The sequence below is a fragment of the Cyprinus carpio genome, chromosome A14 (assembly GCF_018340385.1).
Source record: "Cyprinus carpio isolate SPL01 chromosome A14, ASM1834038v1, whole genome shotgun sequence".
In the NCBI taxonomy this organism is placed as follows: Eukaryota; Metazoa; Chordata; class Actinopteri; order Cypriniformes; family Cyprinidae; genus Cyprinus; species Cyprinus carpio.
In genome coordinates this window covers 16,789,679-16,813,215 of record NC_056585.1, presented here as the reverse complement: position 1 = coordinate 16,813,215, position 23,537 = coordinate 16,789,679, and the positions used below count along the sequence as shown (strand labels likewise).

Sequence of the window (23,537 nt, the reverse complement as noted above, 5' to 3'; positions counted from 1 at the left end):
TGAAGCTATGTGGCAACACTTCATTTTTGTTCTGCGATTCATTTACCGTAAACAAGGCACAGTTTTTCAGAAAAACATAAAACAAAAGACAATAATGTACCGAAAATAATAAACCTTACATAAATTTTGCTCCATAGCAAAAAAAATATTATATACCAAATAAATTATACCTTACAGAAAATCTGCTTTAATTGTGTGGTCCCTATCAGTGCCAGATCACGCATTGTGTGGTTTTGAAAATGGCCCCTATTGCTTTCTCTAGTAATTATTATTATACTTTTTTTTCTGAGTAGACTGTCAATGGTTTGCGTTTTTAACCTAAATCACAACAGCCTGCAGAAGATCCATCTGTGAAGGATGTCATAGACACCATACACAACTGCCAGCCAATTTATTTAAAGAACATAGCAGTGGGAACTGTTTTACTTTCGAGTCTACAAACCGCCACAACCTATTCAAACAGAGCGTTCTGATGAGGGGGTCAAAAGGATCAGGGTGGTCCAGAAAATGTTGCTTGTTTTTACTAAATCACAACAGTAAATTATGATGTAGCAGTGGGTTTTGTGATGTAAAAAAAACAAACAAAAAAAAAAAAACCTTATAAGTGGACCTCAGAGAACAGTACAAAATAAAAAACAAAGGCAGTTCATGACCCCTTTAAGCTTTTTCATCTCTTGAAATCATGAATGCATACATTAAAACCACAGCATGTTTAAAAATATAAGGGTTCTTCATTTCCCACCCTTGCACTCTCCAAAAACATAAGAAAAACTATCAGAAGTGAAGCGAACCCTAGCACTGTGAAGTCAAGTTTAATCTCAGGTTAGCGGGCACTTAGAGTTGTTTGGCCGCCTCTTTTACATAGTACACAAAACCGCTCCAGTTCTTCTATCCACACTAGCCCTCTGAAGGCCTTATTAATGTATCAGACCATTAAGCAGAAAGCTGGATTGAGGACAGACGAGCTATCCACACTGTGCTGCTACCGCTGGGCTGTTGCCCCTGGCCACTGGGTGCCACTGTAAAGCCTCAGAGATTAAAGCCCAAACAAACAGCATGCAGCCAACTCAAACAACTCAACATGCCCTCTTCTAACCCACAGCCACTGCCAACAGACCGAATGAAAACCCACCCTGCAGTAGCGCGGAGCCAATGCAACCGCTGATTGTAACCACAATGCCTCCTTTACAGATTCATACGGAGTTATGTTTCGTAATGCAGGTGTCACAGTGTAAATCTATCGTTTTTACCAAGGGTGTTTTAGTTTAACCAAGTTGAAGAAGGGTGAAGTGACATTAAACTGCCAGCAGCTGCAGAAATATGTCAAGGTTTGGGTCACTGTCAGGAATCCGAATCTATTTTCCACACAGACAGGAAATTTTGGTGAATATGCAAGTTTGAAATCAACAGAAACACATCAAATGGGAATGACAGGACAGGACACCGGCACACAAATACATACTCATTCATGCCCTTGTTGAATTTGGTCACAGTTTTGTAATGGTTCAGTCAGTTTTCCTTAAGAGTGAAGTTTGTCGTCTTGTTTGTTTTTTGTTTGTTTTTTTGTTTTCTGTTAAAATGTGCAAAGATAGCTACAAGGCTACTATTCATAAGAATATGGTCCCACTACTAGGGCTTGAGTTTGGGACCTTAGGGTTTGGGAAACCTGTTTTGGAAATTATTTTTGCAGTATCGTACTCACAACTGGCATGGAATCATATGCTAAATGTTTAATAGTGTAAATCATTATTCTGTGAGTAATTTAAAAAAAAAATAATGTAATGTTTTACATGTATAATGTAAGTCCATGACAGCACCAACAATTATAGATTTTTGAAATATCATTGCTAGGATAGTAGTAGTGTCCCGGTCCCGGTGATTCTTTCCAGCGCACACACACACACACTCAAACCGTTCCCCACAGACATCACTCCTCAAATACTGAGGTGTCGGAAACCTATTAAACAACAAATGGGCTTGTTTCACCCTTTATGTTGTTTAGACACATCCTGATGGATGATGGGATGTCATGCTTTTTTTATCGGGTTGAGAGAGCCCGCTGTCAACCTTCCAGTTGTGATCTCATATGAACAGAGGAAAGGCATGTTAAGACCAATGCAGCGTGAGAGTCTTAAACTCAGGTCTGCTGTAAACTTTAATCACAATGTTCTTTACACTCCTCAATTTGTCATTTCTTTCATCCGTTGCTGTGGTTACACATCACATAGTTTTGTAATGTTGATGTATTGCTAAAATACCAAGTTGCGTCAAACCATTTGTCATTTATTCAAATGCCAAGCAAGGCGTTTTTTCCCCACAAACATACCATATGTTTTCAGGCTTAGTGAGAGTTTTAAGTAATGAGTTTTCTTTTTTTGTTTTCTTTTTTTTTTTATTTTTCTGTAGGACACTCCTGCAAACTGCTCACAAAGAACATGGGCCTGCTGGTGATAAACGAGGACACCCTGGATGTGAGTATTGAGACGGAGGTTTATGTTTATTTGTAAAACCAGTTACATGTCACCATTTGTAATGCAAGCTCAGAGAAGAGATGAAAAGACACGACAGCAGAGGGATCGCTTCAGCCCCGGTACATGAAAGCATGTGACATGATTCCCAATGTGACTCTCTTCCAGAACAGTTATAGGGTTTTTTTAGGGTTTTTACCCAAACCGTTCCCCTCCAGTTTCTGTCTTTTCTCTCTCATTTTTCTCTGAAAGAAAGGAATAAAGTGATATAGTGGGGCCCAAAAGACAGGTGCTCTTATAAAAATGTTTTAAATTATTATTAATAATACATTTTTATTGTTTTACATTACGCTTCTGTGCAAAAGTCTGGGTCAGTAACTTTTTTAAAGAAATTGTTTATTTTATCGGGTAAGAATGGATTAAACTGATCAAAACAGACAGCAAAGGAACCTGAAAAAATTCTCACAGTTTCCACAAAAATATTAAGCAGCACAACCGTTTCCAACATTGCTAATAAACTACAAAATTGGTTTTTAAATGATTATATAAAAAACAACAAATCATAATCAATCCATGGACTCCACTCCGCATCTGAAACTAATTAATGAGAACAATAACACATCAGGCAAAAATGCTGTTTATAAACACTGTACCCACAATTAAAAAAAAACATCAACTGGAGACTGTGGGTTATGATCACCTGATGTTTGACATTTTCTATGTAATCATTGAGAAACTAAGAATTGTTTCACTGATGAAGGCAGATTGCCGAAACAGTATTTTTTTTATCTCTTGTTTTAACTTAATGTGCGGTGAATGCATTGATTGCCCCATTGATAATAAGAAAAGTTACTTGAGTAACAAACATTACTCCATGACAGGATTTCATTTAAATTGTAATATTTCATAATATTTTTGATTAAATAAATGCAGTAGGCATAAGAGACTTTCAAAAACATTAAAATCTCACCAACCCCAGACCTTTGAAAGGTAATGTAAATAATTTTTTTTTTTTTTTGATAAGCAGCCTTGAAATATTGCAGAATCTTTCCAATTGATTTTATATCGTAACATTTCTTTGTTTTAAAAATGTTCAACTTTCTGAAACATTGTTTATTTCCAGGTTTAAATCATGTATTTTAAAATGTGGTCAGACTTTGGGATCCTACTGTATGTGTTGCTCAGATGGAAGTGGAGAGAGATGTGGTTGCACCACATGGAGCCATTTAAAAGAGGGGAAAGGTTCATGGACCTAGAACAGGGGTTTAGGACCCTCTTCATATACACATGCACATGGTACAGGCCAAAAACTCCCTGATGGGAGAATCTATTCTGTTGACTATGAAACCGAAAGCCATCCGTTTTAAAAGAAGGAAACCATTTGAAACCCACACACACACACACATCTTACAGGTCAGCTGGCCCTTGCATGGAGGGTCTCGTCTGTTGTCTGTTGAAGTTAAGGGCTCTAGAAACCATTTTGCACAGCTAGCGCACATACAGCAGAACCCCTGTTCGGGTGGGGCCCGTCCTGTTACGAGGGAGGTGGAGTTTAGGCGATGACGGACGTCTCTCAGTCTGTCAAACAGCCGTTTAACGTGATAGATGGAGCCAAAGAAAAAGAGGAGAGAAATAAGAGGAGCGTTCCATAAAGCAGACGGCCACCATTTGAAATGTCAGCGCCTGGTCTCCTATGCATATGCACATGCTTATACAACACGAGAAAAGAAAACAAGGAGGAATTCTCGGAGCGCTCGGAGGTCCGGCAGTGGTGGGATTTGCCGTGCTCTCACATTGCAGGAGAAAACACTGGAACAGTGCGCCTTCCTTCCCCTCGGTCCTTCTCTTGTTTTTTGCGTTTAACACATTCAGCATATTAAGGAAATCAAGATGGATGAAGGAGCCCACTCATCCGGCCCAGAGAGGGGTTGAGGTCTTCACCGGACGTCTGAGTGGGGTTCATTATCTCAGTGAAGGAAAATGCAAGGCACTGTGGGACGGGTCAAAGAACAGTAACTCAGTAATCACATTATATATGTGGAAGACCCCAGTCCCTTCTGCTGCTCGCACATAAAAGAGAGCTATAGTGTGCAGATTAGCCAGAGAATGGAGAGATTGTAGAAGAGTACAAAGGCGGAAAGTAATGTAAAGGAGCCAGAATCAAGCCTTTTTAGCATTTACTTTAGTCTTTTAATTTAATTTCATGTAAAGGAGCCAGTTTCTTGCCTTTTTAGCATTTACTTTATTTTCCTTTGAGGGAATTTTTTTATAATATTTCTAATGTTAGTGAGTTTCATGAGCAAATACAGTTTGTAATTCAGTTTTCTTCACTATAATTCATCGTTCACTCCATTATGCTGACAGCATTTTAATTGCTGAAGTTGCTTGCTGCTCGTTGCTAGTAGACGACCCACACAGAATTTGTGCTTGTAGAATCTAGGATGCCATTGGTTGAAAGGAAGATTTCTGTTTTATCACAGTTTGATTTTCTTAACAGTTTTATAAAAGATTTATAAAAGTTTTGTTCAAAGACCTTGGTTTAATTTTAATCTCAAATTTAAAAAAAGGTTTTTCTCAACATAAAAAACAATCTTGTGTTCGCAGTGATTTATTTTATCATAAATTTATTTTATTGTAATTTCAACTTAACAAAATAAATTTTTTCTATCTTGACCTAATTTTCTTGTGACTAACATAAGTAAAGTTGTTCTTGTGATAATTTTTCACAACAAATTTGTGTCATCTAATATTTTTGATGAATAATATTTTACTAACTTATTAATTTTAAGTTAAATTGTGTTTTATTGGTATAATGTCTGCTAGAATGTTAAAAAATGTTCAGTGTTAAGGAGATATTGTTAAAGCACATTTTTGGCCATTTAATTGACAAAATGGAGGGAAAGAAATGTAAAAAACCGAGTTCAGTATTCAGTATCTTGATTTGGGGTAAACAAAAGCCACATTATAGGCATTTATAATTTGTTGTTAGTAATAATCTTACACTGATTTTGGATGTGATTTAAGTCCTGGTTGTTTGAAAGCAATACAAAAAAAATGACAAAAACGTGCATGGCCTCTTAGCCATAAGTAAAGCAATAACTGTGATCCCTTGATTCACAGTTTCTGCCATTTGTATCCCTGTTACTTTTTTACACACACACACACATATATATATATATATATATATATATATATATATATATAGATGTTGCATGAAAACAATTGGGCTTCTCATTTGTTTGAAATAGCAAAAATAAAAAATTGAAATCGTATTTTCTTTCTTTCATAGCCAGTTGATTCTGTCAGGCAGTAGTGTGCAAGTGGGTGTCTGTCTAGGCATATTTATATACATTTGTGAGTGTATGTATGCACTTGCAGTCTTCTATCTGTCATTGCTTCATTGCATGACACATGTAACCCGGCCTTTATGTTCTTCCGCTCCTTGTTTATAATGTCCGATATCACATGCTTGAGTCCAGGCATCTCAGTAAAAGGTTTTTTTCCAAAGCGCCTAAATCAGCAGTTATCTGCTGGATCTTGGCAGTGTGTGGAAGCGCTGATGTACTGTATATCCCACTGATGCCTTCTGCCCACTTGCAAAGCAAACACTCTTGAGTCATCACGGTCCAGTTTGCTTGCACAGCCATAACACAGAGGCGTGTTTGGACGACAGCAAGGGTTTAAGCCCAGCTTCCCAAGTGGAGACTGGGAAATGACAATGACTTGTGAGGAAATGGAGACATTGTCCTCTCATTAGTCTTCATAATTGGTCTTATCTGATCTTATACTGTCTGTGGCAGTCTTGCTTATTATATATACACATTACACACAAGGGCACCTAGAGGATGGATGCCACATATTAGAGAAGCTCTTACAGCTGCACTTCTCTCTCTTTCTCTGAAACCTGAGGCTTCTCTCTCTTAAGCCATGGTTTCTCTCTCTAAATATTTCCTTTGAGCTTGGGTTTCAGAGTCTGTTATGCCAGGAAAATGTTGGTTGGTCCCAGAGGTGTAATCTCACTACCCTTAGGTGCTCATCAGCATAGATACACACACACACACACACACACACACACACACACACACACACAGGGTCTCAGATTTAGTGGTGCTCATCAGCATAGATCTCCATTGAAGCTTTTTGTTGTAAGACAGCTATAATGATTATAATGTGTCATGCATCTTTTTTGTTGTTTTGTTTCTATTTTTTCTTGTATATATATTTCACTTTTTATCATTCTTATTATTATTTCAAAGGAGTATATATTATATTATATTATATTGTATTATATTATATCAGCTTATTGGTATTGGTCAGATTTTAGGCATATTTTTAAAATGTCAGCAATAAATCAATAATATATCTATATATAAAAAATTAAAAAAGTTTAAACAATTTAAACAAAGTTAACTAAAAAGATTATAATTATTCCCTTTTTCCTTTTTTCTCCACTGTGAGAGTAGTTGACCTGAAAGAGAAATCTAACAGTAAAAGACATCCTGCTCAATTTGCAAGTCATGTTGAATACTTTCAAATTCTTCAGCCTTCAATCCTGTCTGCTCGGCATAAACTTGCTTTCATTAGTCATTATTTCACCCCTCGGATACAGAAGGGCTTGTTTGTGTCATGGTCTTCACTATGTTGGAATGTAAAGCCAAAAAAATGCTGGACAGCTGTGGAACAGGAGCTGCAGATAGAGACATGCACTGGTTTGTTTACCCAAAATGCTCAGGGATTTAAGGTTGTGAATACCAGCTTCTTTGAGGAAAGAGGAATTTCTGTGATGATTCTCAATCACTCTTAGAACTTTTGAGGGGTTATGCAGTGGAGACCACTCTGGCACTCTTTCTTATGCTTATGCAACCGAGAGTTGGTTTGTGGTGTTTCTTCAACTATGAGGATTTGGATTATTTTCTGAGCGCCCTCTCCTTCCAGCAAATGAGAGGCAGGAGTTGTGTGATTTTATAGGAAATTTATATGGAGTTCAGCAGCATTTCTAATCCAGACACCGAAGCGTCCTCCCATACATCCCAATAACAGCCTCTTACTACAAGGTGTATTTTCTGCTGACGGTACAATTTTCACCATTAAACTCCGTATGAAACAACAGTCAGGTCAAGTCAAAAATCCCAATTTTTCTCTGGTCCAGTCAGTGTTGATTAAGATCTTGCAGGTTTAATCAACACAAAGAAATATTCCTGGCTCCCGGTTTGAGCCCACACAGCTGAGACAGGACATTCCTCCGAAATAACCCATAAACCCAGATGTATGCTCACTCGATTGCGTGAACACAGTGAGAGTGGGAGAAGACTAAGGTCTGTAGCTTTGCTAGTGCTCAGGGTAAATTCCCATGCCGTTGTGTTTCCTGGTCAGGGCCACTGAAAGGCCTTGTTCCAACAAACGAACCATCACACCCAGCTTCGGCTTTGCACTCTCCGTAATGAAGCGTGCCATATGGATGTTCTCACTTTGATGCCCTGTGCATTGACGACAAACAGACGTAAACCCCATGTGCAAAAGTGTCTGGTGCTCTGCATGCGAAATCCCATGTTATTCTTGGGACTGATTACATTGGCATTGAAGGAAAAGGAGGAAATTATCCCCGTGTTCATGTGTGGTGTCTCATCAGACGTCTGTGAACAGTTTTATGATTTATTGCATTACAAATCCCTATCATAATGAATTTAGTCTGAGTTGCACGTTTTTCAGAGAAATATTTACATACCAGCTGATTTAGTCAGTTACACAATTGTAGTAATGTCATTTTGCATGAAATGTTTATCAATTTTTTATGTTATTCTATACATGTTTGTGTGCAGGGTACCAGGGAGACCCTCAGCCGTCACTGCAGCATGCTGGGAGATGCTCTGCACAAGGAGAACGACTTTGCTCTCATCATAGATGGAAAGACACTGAAGTATGCCCTCACTTTTGGGGCACGCCAGTATTTCCTGGACTTGGCTCTTTCCTGCAAGGCTGTGATATGCTGCAGGTATGTAACTATACATGGAGAATTTGCTGAAAACCAGCAAGAACAACTTAATGACAGTAACATAAACCATTGCAAAATATAACAACAAACATCAAAGATTAATTGAACCCGGGGTTTCAGAATGGCACACAAGGGGATCCATGAACAATTTTGGAAAAAGAGATATTTGTTTTTTGTTGGGCAAAAAAACAAAAAAATGTAATTGTGTACTTGAAAGTAAATATTATTCAGACAATATTTCAGTTTGATTTGGCCGTAGTACAGTGAGGAATAAAAGTTATTAGTTTAATTTTTTTTGGAATATAATGCTTAATTTTCACACACAATCTGAATAGTTCTGTCAGCATGAACATATCAAGCTGCCTAGTTAATGAAAAGGGACCATCACAAGGGTATCATCATATTCGGTGGTCCTTGCGGTCAAAAAGTTTGAAAAAAACAATAATTCAAAGAAATTTTCCAATTTAACTATTGCTACAAATGAAAGAATTCTATTTTCCAGTGTCCAGGTTGAGGGAAAAGTAAAGTCCAATTATTACAAATTTCCACAGTAATTGGATGCAGTTTTAAATTTATTTCCGTTCTTAAACCAAAGTACACAGGAAGTCGTAATGTCATGCTCTGCTTGAATGTTTACTGTTTTGCAGGTGGATGTAAATATGTCTTTGCAGGTCAATAACCCTTTTTGCCCTCCAGGAAACTGACGCCATCATTGGACATTTTTCTGCACTTTGCAAAAACATCAAGTGACTGGCAGACAATTACAGGGAAATGCGGCTGTGCTGTTTTAAGACCAAATACCTTCCCTTTAGGTCACAACCTACCCAATAAACATAATTATACTAGCTCTCAAAGCAGTAATTTACTAATGAGTGTTATTTTTTATAATAGTAGATTGTAGTCAGAATGTCTGTCAGTTATACACAAAGTCAAATGGTGTGTTAGCAGACTAGAATGAGCCATTCCGAAAAATGCTACACAGGGAAAGAAACATGTGAGGAACCAATTGAGCGTGACAAGGAACTGCCAAAAATCAGTGTCAATTTCCAGAAACAACGCACACCACAGGTGCCACAGCCATTATGCAATGTTTGATGTAATCTATCCAATCTGCTTTTGCTCACTACACACACACACACATACGAACAGCCACACGGCGTCCTGAGAAGAGCAGATTTGTGCCTGCAGATGAATAAATGTTAAACTGACTCTAGAGGTCTCCTGCTGTATCGGCAGCAATCTCCGGTTCACTGGAGAGCCTTACATCACTCTACGTTCATTGCTTACAGGATGACCTGTGAACGTTAAACCCCGGAGGAGCTTTTCTAGCCAAAAATTTCATTTGCTGACACGGATGCTGCAGTACTGTAATGTGCTGCAAGCTTTTGTATGTTTTTATATATATGTATATATATGTGTGTGTATGTATATGTATATGTATATGTATATGTATATGTATATATAAGTTCAGGGATCCTGGGCTCAGGTTGGGCATCTGTAAGGTGTGGTTTGCCATGCTCATGAAAAACCATGGAACTTTCTTTTGAAATAGACATATTTCAAGTTTTCTTGTTTCTCTGAAATATCTGATCAGCTAGAAATGAATCTTGTGCAGAGCCAGTTATTTTTTTGAGGAGATTTTTTCTTTTCTCATAATGAGTTAATAGGACATACACTAACATTTTAAGAACAACTTTTATTCAGCATGGATGCATTAAATTGATAAAAACTACAGTTAAGACTTTTACAAAAAATTCTAAATGCTGTTCTTTTGAACTTTGATTCATCAAAGTATTGTGAAAAAGTAATGTTACTTTACTAGTTACTTGCAAAAAGTAATCTGATTACGTAACTCAAGTTACTTGTAATGCATTACCCCCAACACTGATTAGATTTCTGAAGGATCATGTGACACTGAAGACTGGGTAAATTACTGATGAAAATTCAGCTTTGCCATCACAGGAATATATCACATTTTAAAATGCATACATACCAAAAAAAAAAGTAGTTTTAGTTTGAAAGTTTGAAGTCCTCGTTTAACCTCTCTTTTTGAAGAAAAAAAATAATCATAAAAAATAAAAATATCCCCACATCCCTCTATGTCACAACAGACGGCCAAGAAATCAAATGGTTGTCAACACTAATAACTGGCAACAAGAAAAATAGGCTCAGATCCCCCTGTAAAGGCGCCATTGCAAATCCACAATTATGTTGTAAATCCCTAATCTCTGTCCTTGTGGAAAGAAATAAAATGTCAGTTTCAACCATAGAGAAATGTTAAAACAAATGTTACAACAATGTTCCACATCAAAGCAGATATTTACTTGTTTTTGATTAATTAATTAATTATTTTCTTTTCTTTTTTCAGGGTTTCACCTCTGCAGAAGTCTGAAGTGGTTGAGATGGTGAAAAAACAGGTGAAAGTGATCACACTGGCCATTGGCGATGGAGCCAATGATGTGGGCATGATCCAGACCGCCCATGTGGGTGTTGGCATCTCTGGCAATGAAGGACTGCAGGCTGCCAACTCATCAGACTACTCTATTGCGCAGGTGAGAAAATATCAAATTACACATGCCTGCAGGAAGAAAGAATAAGTGTGTTCAACTGTGAGTAAGTTAAATACTTGAAATTGTCAATAATAATGACATAATGAAATTTAAATAAATGAAAAATTTGACATTATTATAAAAATAAAATGTAATCTCTTCTTCTAAACCTGAAGCACATATCAGTTCCCAATATAAAATAACACTTTTGTCTTGTGTCACTACAGTGTGACTCCCAGAAAATGAATCTGGTTGTAGATTATATATCTAGGGTGAAGGGTTAAAACCCATGGCTCATAGATTCTGCAGTCTGAGATAGCAAAACGGATCGGTCAGGTCAGTTTACATAGCTGGAGTGTTTGCTTACTCAAACCCCTGCTGACGGTGAAACGGGACCTGTTCCTCTTATGTAAACTTAATTAAGAAGATGTTTTGTAAATTACAGATTTTTATACAGCATAATCTTCATTGTGCGTTTAACAAAAGAAGAGCTCAAGTGTCGCCGATCGCTGTCAACATCGCTCTCCATTTCCATCCCAAGTTTCATTTCATGTTTTGTGTAGTTTGTGGAAACATCCCTCCTCACACTTGTTTTTCTATACTGCCCCAAGCAGTCTGTTCACTGGCCTCATGCATCGGATTACCCAAGAAAGCATCTACTCTTTTCTTTAGTGCCCTCATCGTATTGTATTTAGAGGCGGGTGGAGGTGGTAGGGAATGCGGGCAGGTTCATAGAAAAATTGCCTCAACTGCCTTCCAGCAAAATGGCTCATATGATATGTTCTGGATCAGACGGCAAACTTCAATGTGCAGTACCGTCAGCTAGTATGCATTTATCCTCCTGGACTAGTGTCATGTTGTTTTGCACTATAAGGCTTTTCACAATGCTGCTTCTCATCAACTGCTAAACTAGATGAAGATCATAAATTAACTGTATGGTGTCATATAGAGTTTTAGTCATTTACTACTGTATGTTACTGTTTTGATACACACATATATATATATATATATATAAATAAATATAAATATATAAACTGCTGAGCTTTGAACCTAAATCTATACAACATACTATTAGGAGATATAGAGTAATGTTTATGTGTTTAATGTAAGTAGATTGTCATAAAGGCCTTACAAGCTGTCAGTGTCATCATACTTTTTTAGCCATATAAATAAAATTCTTTTTTTTTTCTTTTTCTTTTTTTTACTATTATTGAATATATCAGGCTTTACAGGGTTAAATCACACTCTTATAAAAAAAAATTAACTGAGGGCATATTAGTTATATTTTTATGTTAGTTATTAATTATATATTTAATTCTAATTAAATATTTATTACTATTGGTAGCAGATGTTGTGGTATATAGTGTATTGTGACTGTATATATCTGACCCATGTGCTGCCCAAGTGTGAAATTTATTTAAAGCTAATCTCACAACAGCACAGGGCTTTCACAGACTGCCCCGTTACTGCTGTGTTAATTTGTGTTAAACCCAAGGTCTTTTAATTTTGTTTGGGGCCTGTTTTAAAGATTTGATTAAATTGTTTACGTGAATGGATAAATCAGTATGCGGGAATGCTGCTGTGCTTCAGCCCTACACAAGGTCCTCCACTGATCAGCAGACTTTAAGACGGGGACTCCACTGTAGTCTGTCTGTCATCAACTCACTCTCCTCACATCCAAAGGTCAAACAGCCCTTGAGCCCCTCAAAGGCCCTCTGTACCCCTTACATCCCACCCTGCTGTTCCTGCCTTCACAGGAGTGACTAGCTGTTTGTTTTAGAGGAATGATGTTTATAACACTGTCACATTCAGGATGCTCTTAATAGGAAATAAAACATGGCATCTCCAGATCTTTGTGATGGAATGGCTGGCTCCCCCTAATTATCATCGACACCCCGTGCTTTTAAATGCCACTGTTCACCAGGTTCCTGACAGGAGTGGGTGTGTGAGAGAGGAGGGGCACAGAAACAGCCAGGGCTGGCGGCGCATGATGAGGCACACCTGAAGTGAATGGAGCCTCGTCAAAGCTGCTGTTAAATGCCAAGTGCATCGCTCCTCGACCATTCCCCGTGCATGCATGCTGGTGTCCTCGTGGGTCCAGGAAAGGAGGTGTGGAGGGACTCCAGCACTGCCAGAAACGTGAGCTGCCGGACCAGTGATGCTGCCAATGGGTTAGGATGCCGGGCCGGTAATCCTCTCAAGCACCATGGGCAAGGAAAGATGAGCCGCTGTGATAAAGCTGCCACCCCTCACACTGCGGACCACAGAGAGGAGCGTGCGTGGCCACGGAACTCCGCCCCTTACCTGGACCCCTCCTTTCTGAACACTGCCCTTCCTTCACAATTCCCCAGCCCAATGAGGACACCGGATTCCCCCATTTATTTTGGACACTCCTTCCTCTTTGGACACTTTATTCCCCATTTTGGAATTTTTTTTTTTTCTGTTTGCTCCTCCCGCCACAATCATCCTTTCAGTTTTGCTGTTTATGTACTGTATTTATTTCAGAGGCCATATAAATGGGTTACAGTGAAACAAACAAACTTTTATCTGTTACACTTTGTAACCAATAACATGTAAGGTCATGTCAGTTGTTTTTCATTAGTTTAATTTGATAAACTGTTTAAAGAAAACAATCCATATAGATTTATCACCGGTATCCTGATTTTGATCTGGATAAACACTTTCATCAGCATTTTGGGGCTGATTTAGTGAGTGAAGCACTCTTCTGTTTACATTTTGATGTCTAAGCCAGATGAAAACACAATTTTATGAATTATCAGCGTATTGTTGTGCGTGTGAAATCACTCAGTGTTCACTCTGTCCGCCTAAGCACTGTGCTGTGAAGCAGAAGTAGAGTTTTGGTGTTGAGCCTGCTTTTGGCACGTAGTGTGCTGAACTTAGCAGAAAATATGGTGAAAATGTTTAGTAAATATATTAATCAACTCAATCTTTTGCAATATACACATGTATGAAGCAGCATAATAAACTGGAGGGAACTACTCATCGATTGTTTGAAAAAGACATCTGTCTGACGATGAAAGTTAAACACACAGTGACAGCAACACAAACAGCACTTTATATTCAGTAAATCTGACAGAATCCAGATGATTTAAGCAGTTTATATCTACAGTTTGGGTGTTGGGTTCTGAGTATATTAAGTACAGTTTGGATTAATTTTTATTTTCTTTATTATTTTTCATCACAATCAGGTTTATTCTAATTCTTAGTGGCCAGCTGATAAACTTTTCATAATAAAAGGCAGTTATTAAAAGCAGAACTTAATGTACTAACCAAAAAAACAACTTTATTTTCTTTGTACAGCTGCAAAACGTTTTCTCGCTTCCTCTGCTTTTCATCAAAATAAGACAGATTGTAGCTGGAGTTCTCAGGAATATGGGTGAGACAGTGTTTGTCTTGTCCCTGCAACTCCATTCTTCCTGTTGCCCAGCATGGATAAGATTGAGTCTATTTTCAAATCCAAAACCGCTTTCTGTGTTGGATAGGAAACTGTAGATCTTGTGTAAATAGTAGGCCTTAATGAACTTATCTCTGTCCTCCCTTCTCTCTCACAGTTCAAGTACTTGAAGAATCTTCTGTTGGTTCACGGAGCTTGGAATTACAACCGTGTTGCCAAGTGCATCCTGTATTGCTTCTACAAGAACATTGTGCTTTATATTATTGAGGTAAGAAAGTCAGTGCATGCAATATAAAATGAAGATCATTTTCACCCAAAAATGACATTTTTGTCATCTACTCACTGTCGTGTCTTATCAGACTCATGGGACATACAGAATGGATGACAGCACCCAAGCCTGTTATTGCATTAACCATTAATGTCCTTTTCAAGGAGATTGAATGACCACTCTTTAATGAAATTAACTGGCATTGCATGCATGTTGGTAGTGGTAGTCTCCTATCCAGCTGTAGGAATGTAGGTCTGTTGATGTGAAGGCCACAGGCCATCCATCTGTGATGGGATTTGACAGTTTCCAGGCCTGGTGCTGATAGCCGGTTCAGAGACTTGACCTGACGAGTTAAAGGGCTGCTATCAGCACCAGCTTTATCATGAGGGGCGTTTGGCCGTTTTGATCTGCAACACACATGGTTTAGGAGACGTTACACCTCGGGGACAAGCTTTAGGTTTCCTCGAGCTGAAAGAAGAGTTAGACGCAGACTAATGGTCTGAAAACAACATTAGGCCATTTAAGTCTCCTTGTTTAATGTCTAAGGTCTCTGAAATCCATGAAATGGACATTTGGTCACGCCAGCCTCATGCTAGTATGTGTTTAGGGCTATAGAAGAACAAATATAAAATGTATGTCCACATTTAAACATAATATGTTAAATATTCCTGTAATATTTTGATTTGCACGTTCGTAAATCGGAATTATGATATAATTTTGGTTTAAAATGGAATTTCATATTTCTTTCTCTTTTTCACTTCCCGACAAAGACAGGAAGCCTTTTAATCTCTAATGCATCCGATCCAAGAACATAAGCTTTGTAACTGATTTTTTATCCATGCTTTATCCATTTTATCTCTCTTGTGTAAAATGTTCCCTCCGTATGCAGCTCACTACGATTTAAAACAGACCAACAGCAGTATTCTTGAGCTGTACAACCCCAGCAGAAACACGAGCACTTCAAAAATCCGTCTTTTTTCCCCTCGGCCCTCTTGCGTGCCACTTGACCTGTGAACTCTTTTTCCCTTCATCTTGATTTTGTTTTATGTGCTGTGGTAAATCTCTGAAAAGCGCCTTAGATTTCACTCTGTTGGCATCCAGTGCTGCTATAGATTGTGCGAACAAGGATGAGGAGATGAATCAGGACTTCAGATGACCGTTGTTTTCTTCTGCCCTCCCTGAATGATAAAGCATGGCATGGTTTGAGTTAGTTCGGCCCATTTTCATGTACATTTCCTGTTTACATGCTAATGTGCTGTTCAGGTGTGAGAAGCTGCTTTGGTTGTGTTCATAAATGTAGTGAAGCCATGATGATTTTTTTCCTCTATTTTAAAATTCAGTGGATGAAATCCGTGGGAATCTTAGAGCCCTTGTAGCTGTGAGCAGTTATCGCTCAATGAATTTGATATTTTAAACATTTTCAGTAGTAGTCATGTTGTGTGGCTTTAATGTATTTTTCTTTTGGCTTTTGCCGTGGGGTTGTCGTATTTTGTTCCAGAATGAAAGTTCCCCTTCAACACAAACATTTCTGACTGTGATCACATTTCACACTTTCTCATCAATCAAGAAACAAGCATCTCTTTCCTTTTTTCTTTTCTTCTTAATTTGCATAAGAGGTGGCACTGGAACAACTACATCCAGTAAATGGCCTTACCCGAACACGCCCTCCAAATATTTCCAGCCACTTTTCGTTTTGTCTTTTTCTCTTTAAATTCTGCTTTTGAATCTCCCAGAGAACTGAAAAGCACCCAGCGCACCCCAGCTCCTAGAGGTGAATGTATCTCCTCCTCAGCCCATCTTTTGTTATGAGCAGAAAATGTATTCCCCCTCTCCATAAGGGGCCTTTCGAATAGAATAGGGCAAGGCTTTACTGTTTCCTTGCTTCACAAAAGCACCTCTGTTTTGTAAGGGCTTGACATTCAAGACACTTGCTTCCCAAGGTTCAGTTAAAGGGATACATTTGTCGCCATAATAGGTTTACCTTTGAGTCCGTGAAGGCTTTTCTTCATCTCATTTTTCCAGACATTAACCTCAACGAAGTGGAATAAGGATGTTAGTGGTCATTTTATCCTTCTCAACATGTGGTTAGCAATGGATATGTGCACATCTTATTTTTTTTTTTTTTAAATTCCACCATCCAATGTTGTATCCTATATATCAGTACTTCATCAAGAGTCTGCTTTGTCTATTGGCTGAATTAAAAATAAATAGAGGCTTACAAAGTCTTACAGAACAAAACTCTTCAATAGTAATGTATCAGGATGGTGTGGAGAGCTGCTCGCTTTGAAGAGTGTTCAGTCTTTTCAAATCAGTTACTTGGTTTCATCTGAAGATAGTAGTCTTTCTAAGAAGGCAGCTGCCTACTGTATATAGACAGTATTCTTAGAATGGTTTCTATCGTTTCAGACTATTGTTTCCAATTGTAAACACATAATAGCACATGATCTTCCATACATTCAGACAAATAAGTTTGGGTTAACCTAAACGTTTGTCATGCTGGTTTGTTTAGTCCTTGGTTTGTGGTCTTGCATTCTTTCAGCATGAGCAAAAAAAAAAAAAACTTTTCAGAAACTTAGTTGGATTAGCTGCTTTGAGACATGCAAAAAGCCATTCTTACAACCAAATTGCTGTGCTTGCTGTCATTATCCTGCTGGGCTCTTGAGAGCTTGATTGACAGCTCTTCAGCAGGCACCAGAAGGGCTGACGGACGAGTAGCATTTCTGAGGTAATTACAAGGGCCTCATTCAAACAGAGCAGCAGGTTTAGAGAAAGACTGCAGGCCTGAGTGGAAGCCCTGGGCCCTGCAGTCTCACTGGTGCCATCATTGTGAAACGCCCAACTGGTTCTTTCAGTTCTTCTGTCACTCACACTTGCAATTCAGTGGCCCTCTCTTATTGTCTTGCCAGCATTTCATAAGTTTTCTAGAGATGTTGAACATTTTAGGGTTGGAAAGATTTTTTTTTAATGTTTTTGTAAGAATCATCTTGTGCTCACCAAGACTGCATTAAAAACATTGTGGAATATTATTATAATTTAAAATAACCCTTTTTAACTTTTTTTAATATTAATATATTTTAAAATGTAATTTATTCCTGTGATGCCAAAGCTGAATTTTCAGCAGCCATTACTACAGTCTTCAGTGTCACATGACCCTTCAAAAATTACTTCAGAAAGAAACATTTATTATTATTATTATTATTAATGTTAAAATATTTTTGTGGAAACTGTGATACTTTTTTTTCAGGATTCTTTGATTAATAGAAAGTTCAAAAGAAGAGCATTTAATTGAAATAGAAATATTTTGTAACATTATGCCTCTACTGTCACTTTTGGACTATTGAAGGCATCCTTGCATCCTTGCTCTTTCTTATCATATATCAATTAAATGTGTAATTTTTTTTTACATTCAGTGAGTTTGATATTGCCGTTTTTTTTATTTTGCTTTTAAAAGACATATATCATGAATTTATTGTGATTATTTTATTATTTAAAAAAAAATCCCTTTTTCCCCCAAAATCTCTTATGTTTTAGCAGTTTGCTTTAGGTCAATTGCAATATACTGTATATCCTTTTTTACTTTGGAAACAGTTATTTAATTTTGTTGTCTTTTATAATATACATATTCATATATTTGGGTGAGCTACTGATCAAGTGCCCTACTAGAAAATATACTAGTTAAGGTGGTCAGGCTGTTTTTTATGATATAGCAGCTAGTTTATTGCCATTCCAAGGACAGCCAGATCCCCACCAGCTTGGCCCAGCTGCTCAACCACCTAAACCATCTTGGACCAGCTGCCATGTTCCAGAACACAGCTAAGCTAGTTTTGGCTGGATTCTCAAGCAGAGACATGGAACTAAAAGGTGCCATCTTTCTTTTTCTTTTGCCTTCGGGTTCTTCCTACCCAACATGGAGACCGATGACGGGGTGGAATCACAGATTGCAAAATTTTCTGAAAAATATGCTTAGAGCCCCTCAGGACGAGTTTAATGGGGACACACTCTCCCTCTCTTTCTTTCTTTCTCTCTCGGTCCCTAACACACACACACTCCTTGCTTTTTCAGATTGTGCAGCGGAGGGTAGAGGGCAGTCACACCTCCACGCCGAATGGCTCTGAATGAGCCAGAAGAGGAGAAGAAAGAGAGAGCCCTCCACACTATGTCCTCGGTCCCTAATGAGCAAATCAATGAATCTATTTCACTGAAGGAAGCGGGAGAGAGGGGCACTCACAGGACTCAGAGGACCAGGCCAAAACGCTCTCTCATATGCATGTACTGCTGCTCATGAATAGAGGCTTTATTTTGACTTAGCACAACAATATCCTGCAGCCCGTAGCCCCTCAATGAGGCAGACTTGCATTAATTCAGCTCTCTGACCCACCTGTTTGACTACCAGCATGCCTCTGGCCATGACTATTTGGTTTTTCATGTGGCTTTTGATCAAATTGTGGTCATGAGGGAATTTGTTTGCGAGGAGAAAAACATGTGATGCGATATTACTAATTTATTCATGTTTGTGTGTACAAATGGGTTTCAGAAGCAGCAGATCTCTTTAAAAAACAATATCATGGTAGAATGCACCTGATGGAAAGGAAAATTGGAGTTGGAACGGGTGGGCGTGGCCATGGGGGTCGCTTTGGGGAGTGTGGCCAATTGTCCTCTCTTCTTCTCTCTTTTTTTCTCTATAGCAAGGCCGAAGGGGAGGGGTGACAGACATTTGTTTTGGGAAGATTTTCACATATTGGCTCACTCTATTGAATGAGAGGGGCTGGTGGATGTGCTCTGTGTGTGAGAGGACCGACGGGGGCCGCAGTTGGAGAGGGTTCTGTCAAAACCCCAAAAATTTGTAGCAGTTCACGCTTTCATAATGGAGTTAAATGAAGCGAGGAAATGTTCGCCTGGCCGCGGCACTGCACAGTAACGTGGTGTCTGCCTCTCGACACACAAGTTGAGCCTCTCACACACACATACTGAAGAATGTTTGGTCCTCTCATGTTCACAATTACTGTAGTCTAAAATACATGGAGAAGCTCACAGCATTTAAGGCTAGCAAAAACTGAACAGCGCTGCTTGAGATCTGAACTTTGACTCAGGTATTTCTTATTCATTTAAAAAGAAATTGTTTCATCATTTACTCACCGTCATATTATTCCAAACCTGTATGTTTTTCTTTTGTCCATAGACAACAAAAAAAGAAATGTTTGGTTGTATGTTCAAACTGCTCTTTTCTATACAATATAAGGGAACGGTGACCAGGGTCTCACAAGTTCCAAAAATTACAAAAAGCACCATAAAAGTATCATAAAATTACTCCAAAAGACTGTAATAATCTTCTTAATCTTCTCATCAAAGAGTCCTGAAAAATCAGCATATTAGAATGACTTCTGAAGGATCACGTGACACTGAAGACTGGAGTAATGATGCTGAAAATTCAACTTTGCCATCACAGGAATTCATTTTCAAATATATTACAAGAGAAAACTGTTGTTGTTGTTTTAATAATATTTCACAATATTACTGTTTTTACTGTATTTTTTAAGTGAATGCAGCATTGGTAAGCATAAGGGACTTATTTAAAAAATTAAAAAATTGACAAACAAACTTTTGAACAGTGTAGATTGCAAATTGGTAATTAATTGGTAATTAAAAACTATGTTTAAATTTTGGTGTCATACGACCCGTTTTTCATTTTCTCAACCCATTTTTGATCATTACTGTTTTCCCCCCTCTTTATAACAGCTGCTGTCTGATATTATCACATTCTCCAGTTTCTAGATGACTATGACAGAGTTGTGTGCCAGAGTAGTCAAACTAATAGAGATATTAAGTGATGGACTCCATCTCCATGACATGTGGTTTAGAGACACATTCTTCTCTCTTCTCCTTTTCATTTGTGGTCTTTTCCCTGCTCTCCACTCTTAAGCCCAATAACTCACATCTTTCGGATCTTTAAAATGTTAAATCTAGTCCTTTTGCTCTGATCTGTTTTTTGTATAGTCTTAAACTCAATGTGGTCTTAAACTCAAACACTGGGGGTTGATCAAGGTGGGAAACAGAGCGTCTGATTTACGAGCTGTTCTGGCTGATGTCATGGGAACTGTTGAAGTCTCTGTCTCTCTTACCTCCAGCATGAACACCCTTCCTCTCTCATTCCTGCCTGGTTGTCTGCTGAGTAATGATGTGTTAAGCCCAGGTTGTGGCTTTGCATGACAAGATAGTGGGGCTTCTCTATGTTTAGATGTTTTGAAAACCTTGGCAGTATGTTTCCAGTAGGTTTCCTCTCACAGCTGTTCTTATTGATTGTGGACTATTAATCTTTTTATCAAAATGTACTACAATGTAAAACTGTGGCTTTTAGCGGCTGGGCAGGTCATTTCAAAAAAACATTTCCATTATCTTAAAACAAAATACTAATATATATATACATTCATACTATATAATATAATTTTATTTAGTTGTTTGTACTTGTTGTTACATTATTATACATTTTGTGCTTGTTTGCTTGCTAATTGTTTTAATTATACATTTTGTGCTTGTTTGCTTGCTAATTGTTTTATAACAGAAGAATAGTATTATATTATAAAAATGCACAATGGTAGAATTTTTAATAGTGGTCTGACTTTTGGACCCCTCTCTGTATATGAAAAAGTGACCCAAATCTGGCTTCTTTATTCTCCAAGACTGATCTTGGACCAAACCATTTGCAGTGATTCAGTGTATGAGACTGTATAAAGGACTGATGGGGTCAGTTCACTGCCAGTTTCTTGAGAGATCGCTCTCTCTCGGGTAATTTCAAGCACTGAGAGGCCCCACAGAAAACAACAGCCATCGATCAACCTAAATTAAAATCCACAAGGAACCAGAGTTAAGCGCACACAAAGTGGGGAATATATGATTAATGATCGTATATATTTACCTTTTAGTCACACATTTACGTTGTAATGATTATCATATGGTCTGTCATCGCCCTTTTAATATATTACCATTTCCTTTAGGACAACTTGGGAAGCATGGAGTTACTATTATTATTAATATATTTCAGTTGTTTATTTTAATCATGTGTTTTACTTAATAGGGTCAAATGTTAAATTCCGCTTTAAATGTTCACATGGATGAGTCGTTTACCATTCCGTTGTCTTTTTGTCTTTCAGATCTGGTTTGCATTTGTGAATGGCTTCTCCGGTCAGATTCTATTCGAGCGCTGGTGCATCGGCCTGTACAACGTGGTAAGAGTGTTTGCATTCACACATCTGTCTGGGTGTGATTTACTCTCCCCTCTTCATTACTTTGAGAGGGAATGTGTTAAAACGCCTCCCCTGTCGCGCTCAGGCAAGAAACTCATTAGCCGCGGCACCCCAGACGGCTCCTTTACTGCGGCCCGTGTCAGCTCCATCATGAAAAATCTCCCTCTTATTTATGACCGCTTGTCAGTCCTTATTCCCTCCGTACCCAGAACCATGTCCTGAATGTGCTGCAACAACAGACGCTTATGCCCCAAAGAGCTGCGTTAAACAGGTCAGCGGTGGATGATAAAGGAACAGGTTAAATGCACACACATGGCCGTTTGGGTGGAGTCCTGTGAACTGGGCTGCCTTAGGGCTTGGTGATAGGAATTGATGCTGTTAATTAACATGTTTTCAACAGGAAGGAAATTTATTCAGGAAAAAATGCTCCGGGTGGAGTACGTGTTTCCATTTTGCATAAACAACTGAAGATACACAGTAGGAAAAATGACTGAGCCACTCAACTCACTGATTGTCCCCAGAAATTATTTCTTTACACCTAAACAAATAATAAAAATTTGAACACGGCTTCCTATCAGTCCTGTATAATGGATAATTGGCATTGTGAGGCCAGTAATAACTCGGCCTGGCGCGTTCTCTCTTTATCTGCGAGAGGAGGAATTCCACCGCGTCAGAGGGGGTCCATTGGATGCGACGGGCCGAAACCACCCCTGAATGGAAAAGCCCAGGCGACTGTGTCAGCCACAGCCAGGCAACTTCAGCTGGGCCAGTGAGAGACACTTAAGGCTGACCCCGCAACCCTCTCTGGACCATAATACCACCCCTCTCGCTTTCAACAGCTGTTGCACGAAGAAACGTTAGAGCGGCGCAGAAAAACGAAAGCATCCAGCAGATCTGCTAACAAGCTGCAGGCACAGTGACAGATGTTTGTTTGGAATGATTTTTGCAAACGGAGGGAGAGTGCAAATATGATAAATGCTAGAAAGTTTCACGCTCATCGAGCTGCACCAAGCAAGCAAATGAAAACAGCAGACAAGGGGAACACGTCTGCTGCTCAGGCTAGGAAATAGTTCTCTTCAGACTGCTATGTATTTTTAGGTATTGATTTATTTTTAGGTATCTCTTTTTTGTTTATTTTTCTTTTCTGTGTTTATTTGGTTTACGTAACAGTTTATCTTCTTAGTTCATCAAAAAGTCGTTACTGTAATGAGGACTAGGATAATATCTTGGAATAATATCCTAAGATAATATCTTTGGGAAAGACATTGCAGTGGGACCCAAATATCTATTAGTGAAGAATCTGTTGTCATATTGTTTAGAATTGAGTATGATTTTTCAGTATACATTATCTGCATAACAGCTTGACTGTTGAATTTTCTGTCATTTATTATTTTTATCTTTTTATTTTTTTTGTTTGTATGTTTATTTAGCTCTTCACTGCTTTGCCTCCACTGACTCTGGGCATCTTCGAACGCTCCTGCAGAAAAGAAAACATGCTTAAATACCCTGAACTCTACAAAACCTCCCAGAATGCAATGGGCTTCAACACCAAGGTAAATGCACTCAAACTTGCAGTATAAATCTAAGTTTAGCTGAATCTCCAT

General features: G+C 38.4%; 1 protein-coding gene across 9 annotated transcripts in view; it reads left to right on the top strand.

Annotated features, from left to right (window-relative positions):
- LOC109072451 (phospholipid-transporting ATPase IA-like) overlaps positions 1 to 23,537 on the top strand; it is a 124,144-nt gene that overhangs the window by 76,684 nt on the left and 23,923 nt on the right. For all 9 annotated transcript variants that reach the window (XM_042770073.1, XM_042770077.1, XM_042770072.1 and 6 more), the window contains 6 exons: positions 2,407 to 2,471; positions 8,288 to 8,460; positions 10,829 to 11,012; positions 14,582 to 14,692; positions 21,841 to 21,915; positions 23,364 to 23,486. In XM_042770073.1, the coding sequence (XP_042626007.1) occupies positions 2,407 to 2,471; positions 8,288 to 8,460; positions 10,829 to 11,012; positions 14,582 to 14,692; positions 21,841 to 21,915; positions 23,364 to 23,486 (731 nt within the window). The remainder of the gene's footprint in view (positions 1 to 2,406; positions 2,472 to 8,287; positions 8,461 to 10,828; positions 11,013 to 14,581; positions 14,693 to 21,840; positions 21,916 to 23,363; positions 23,487 to 23,537) is intronic.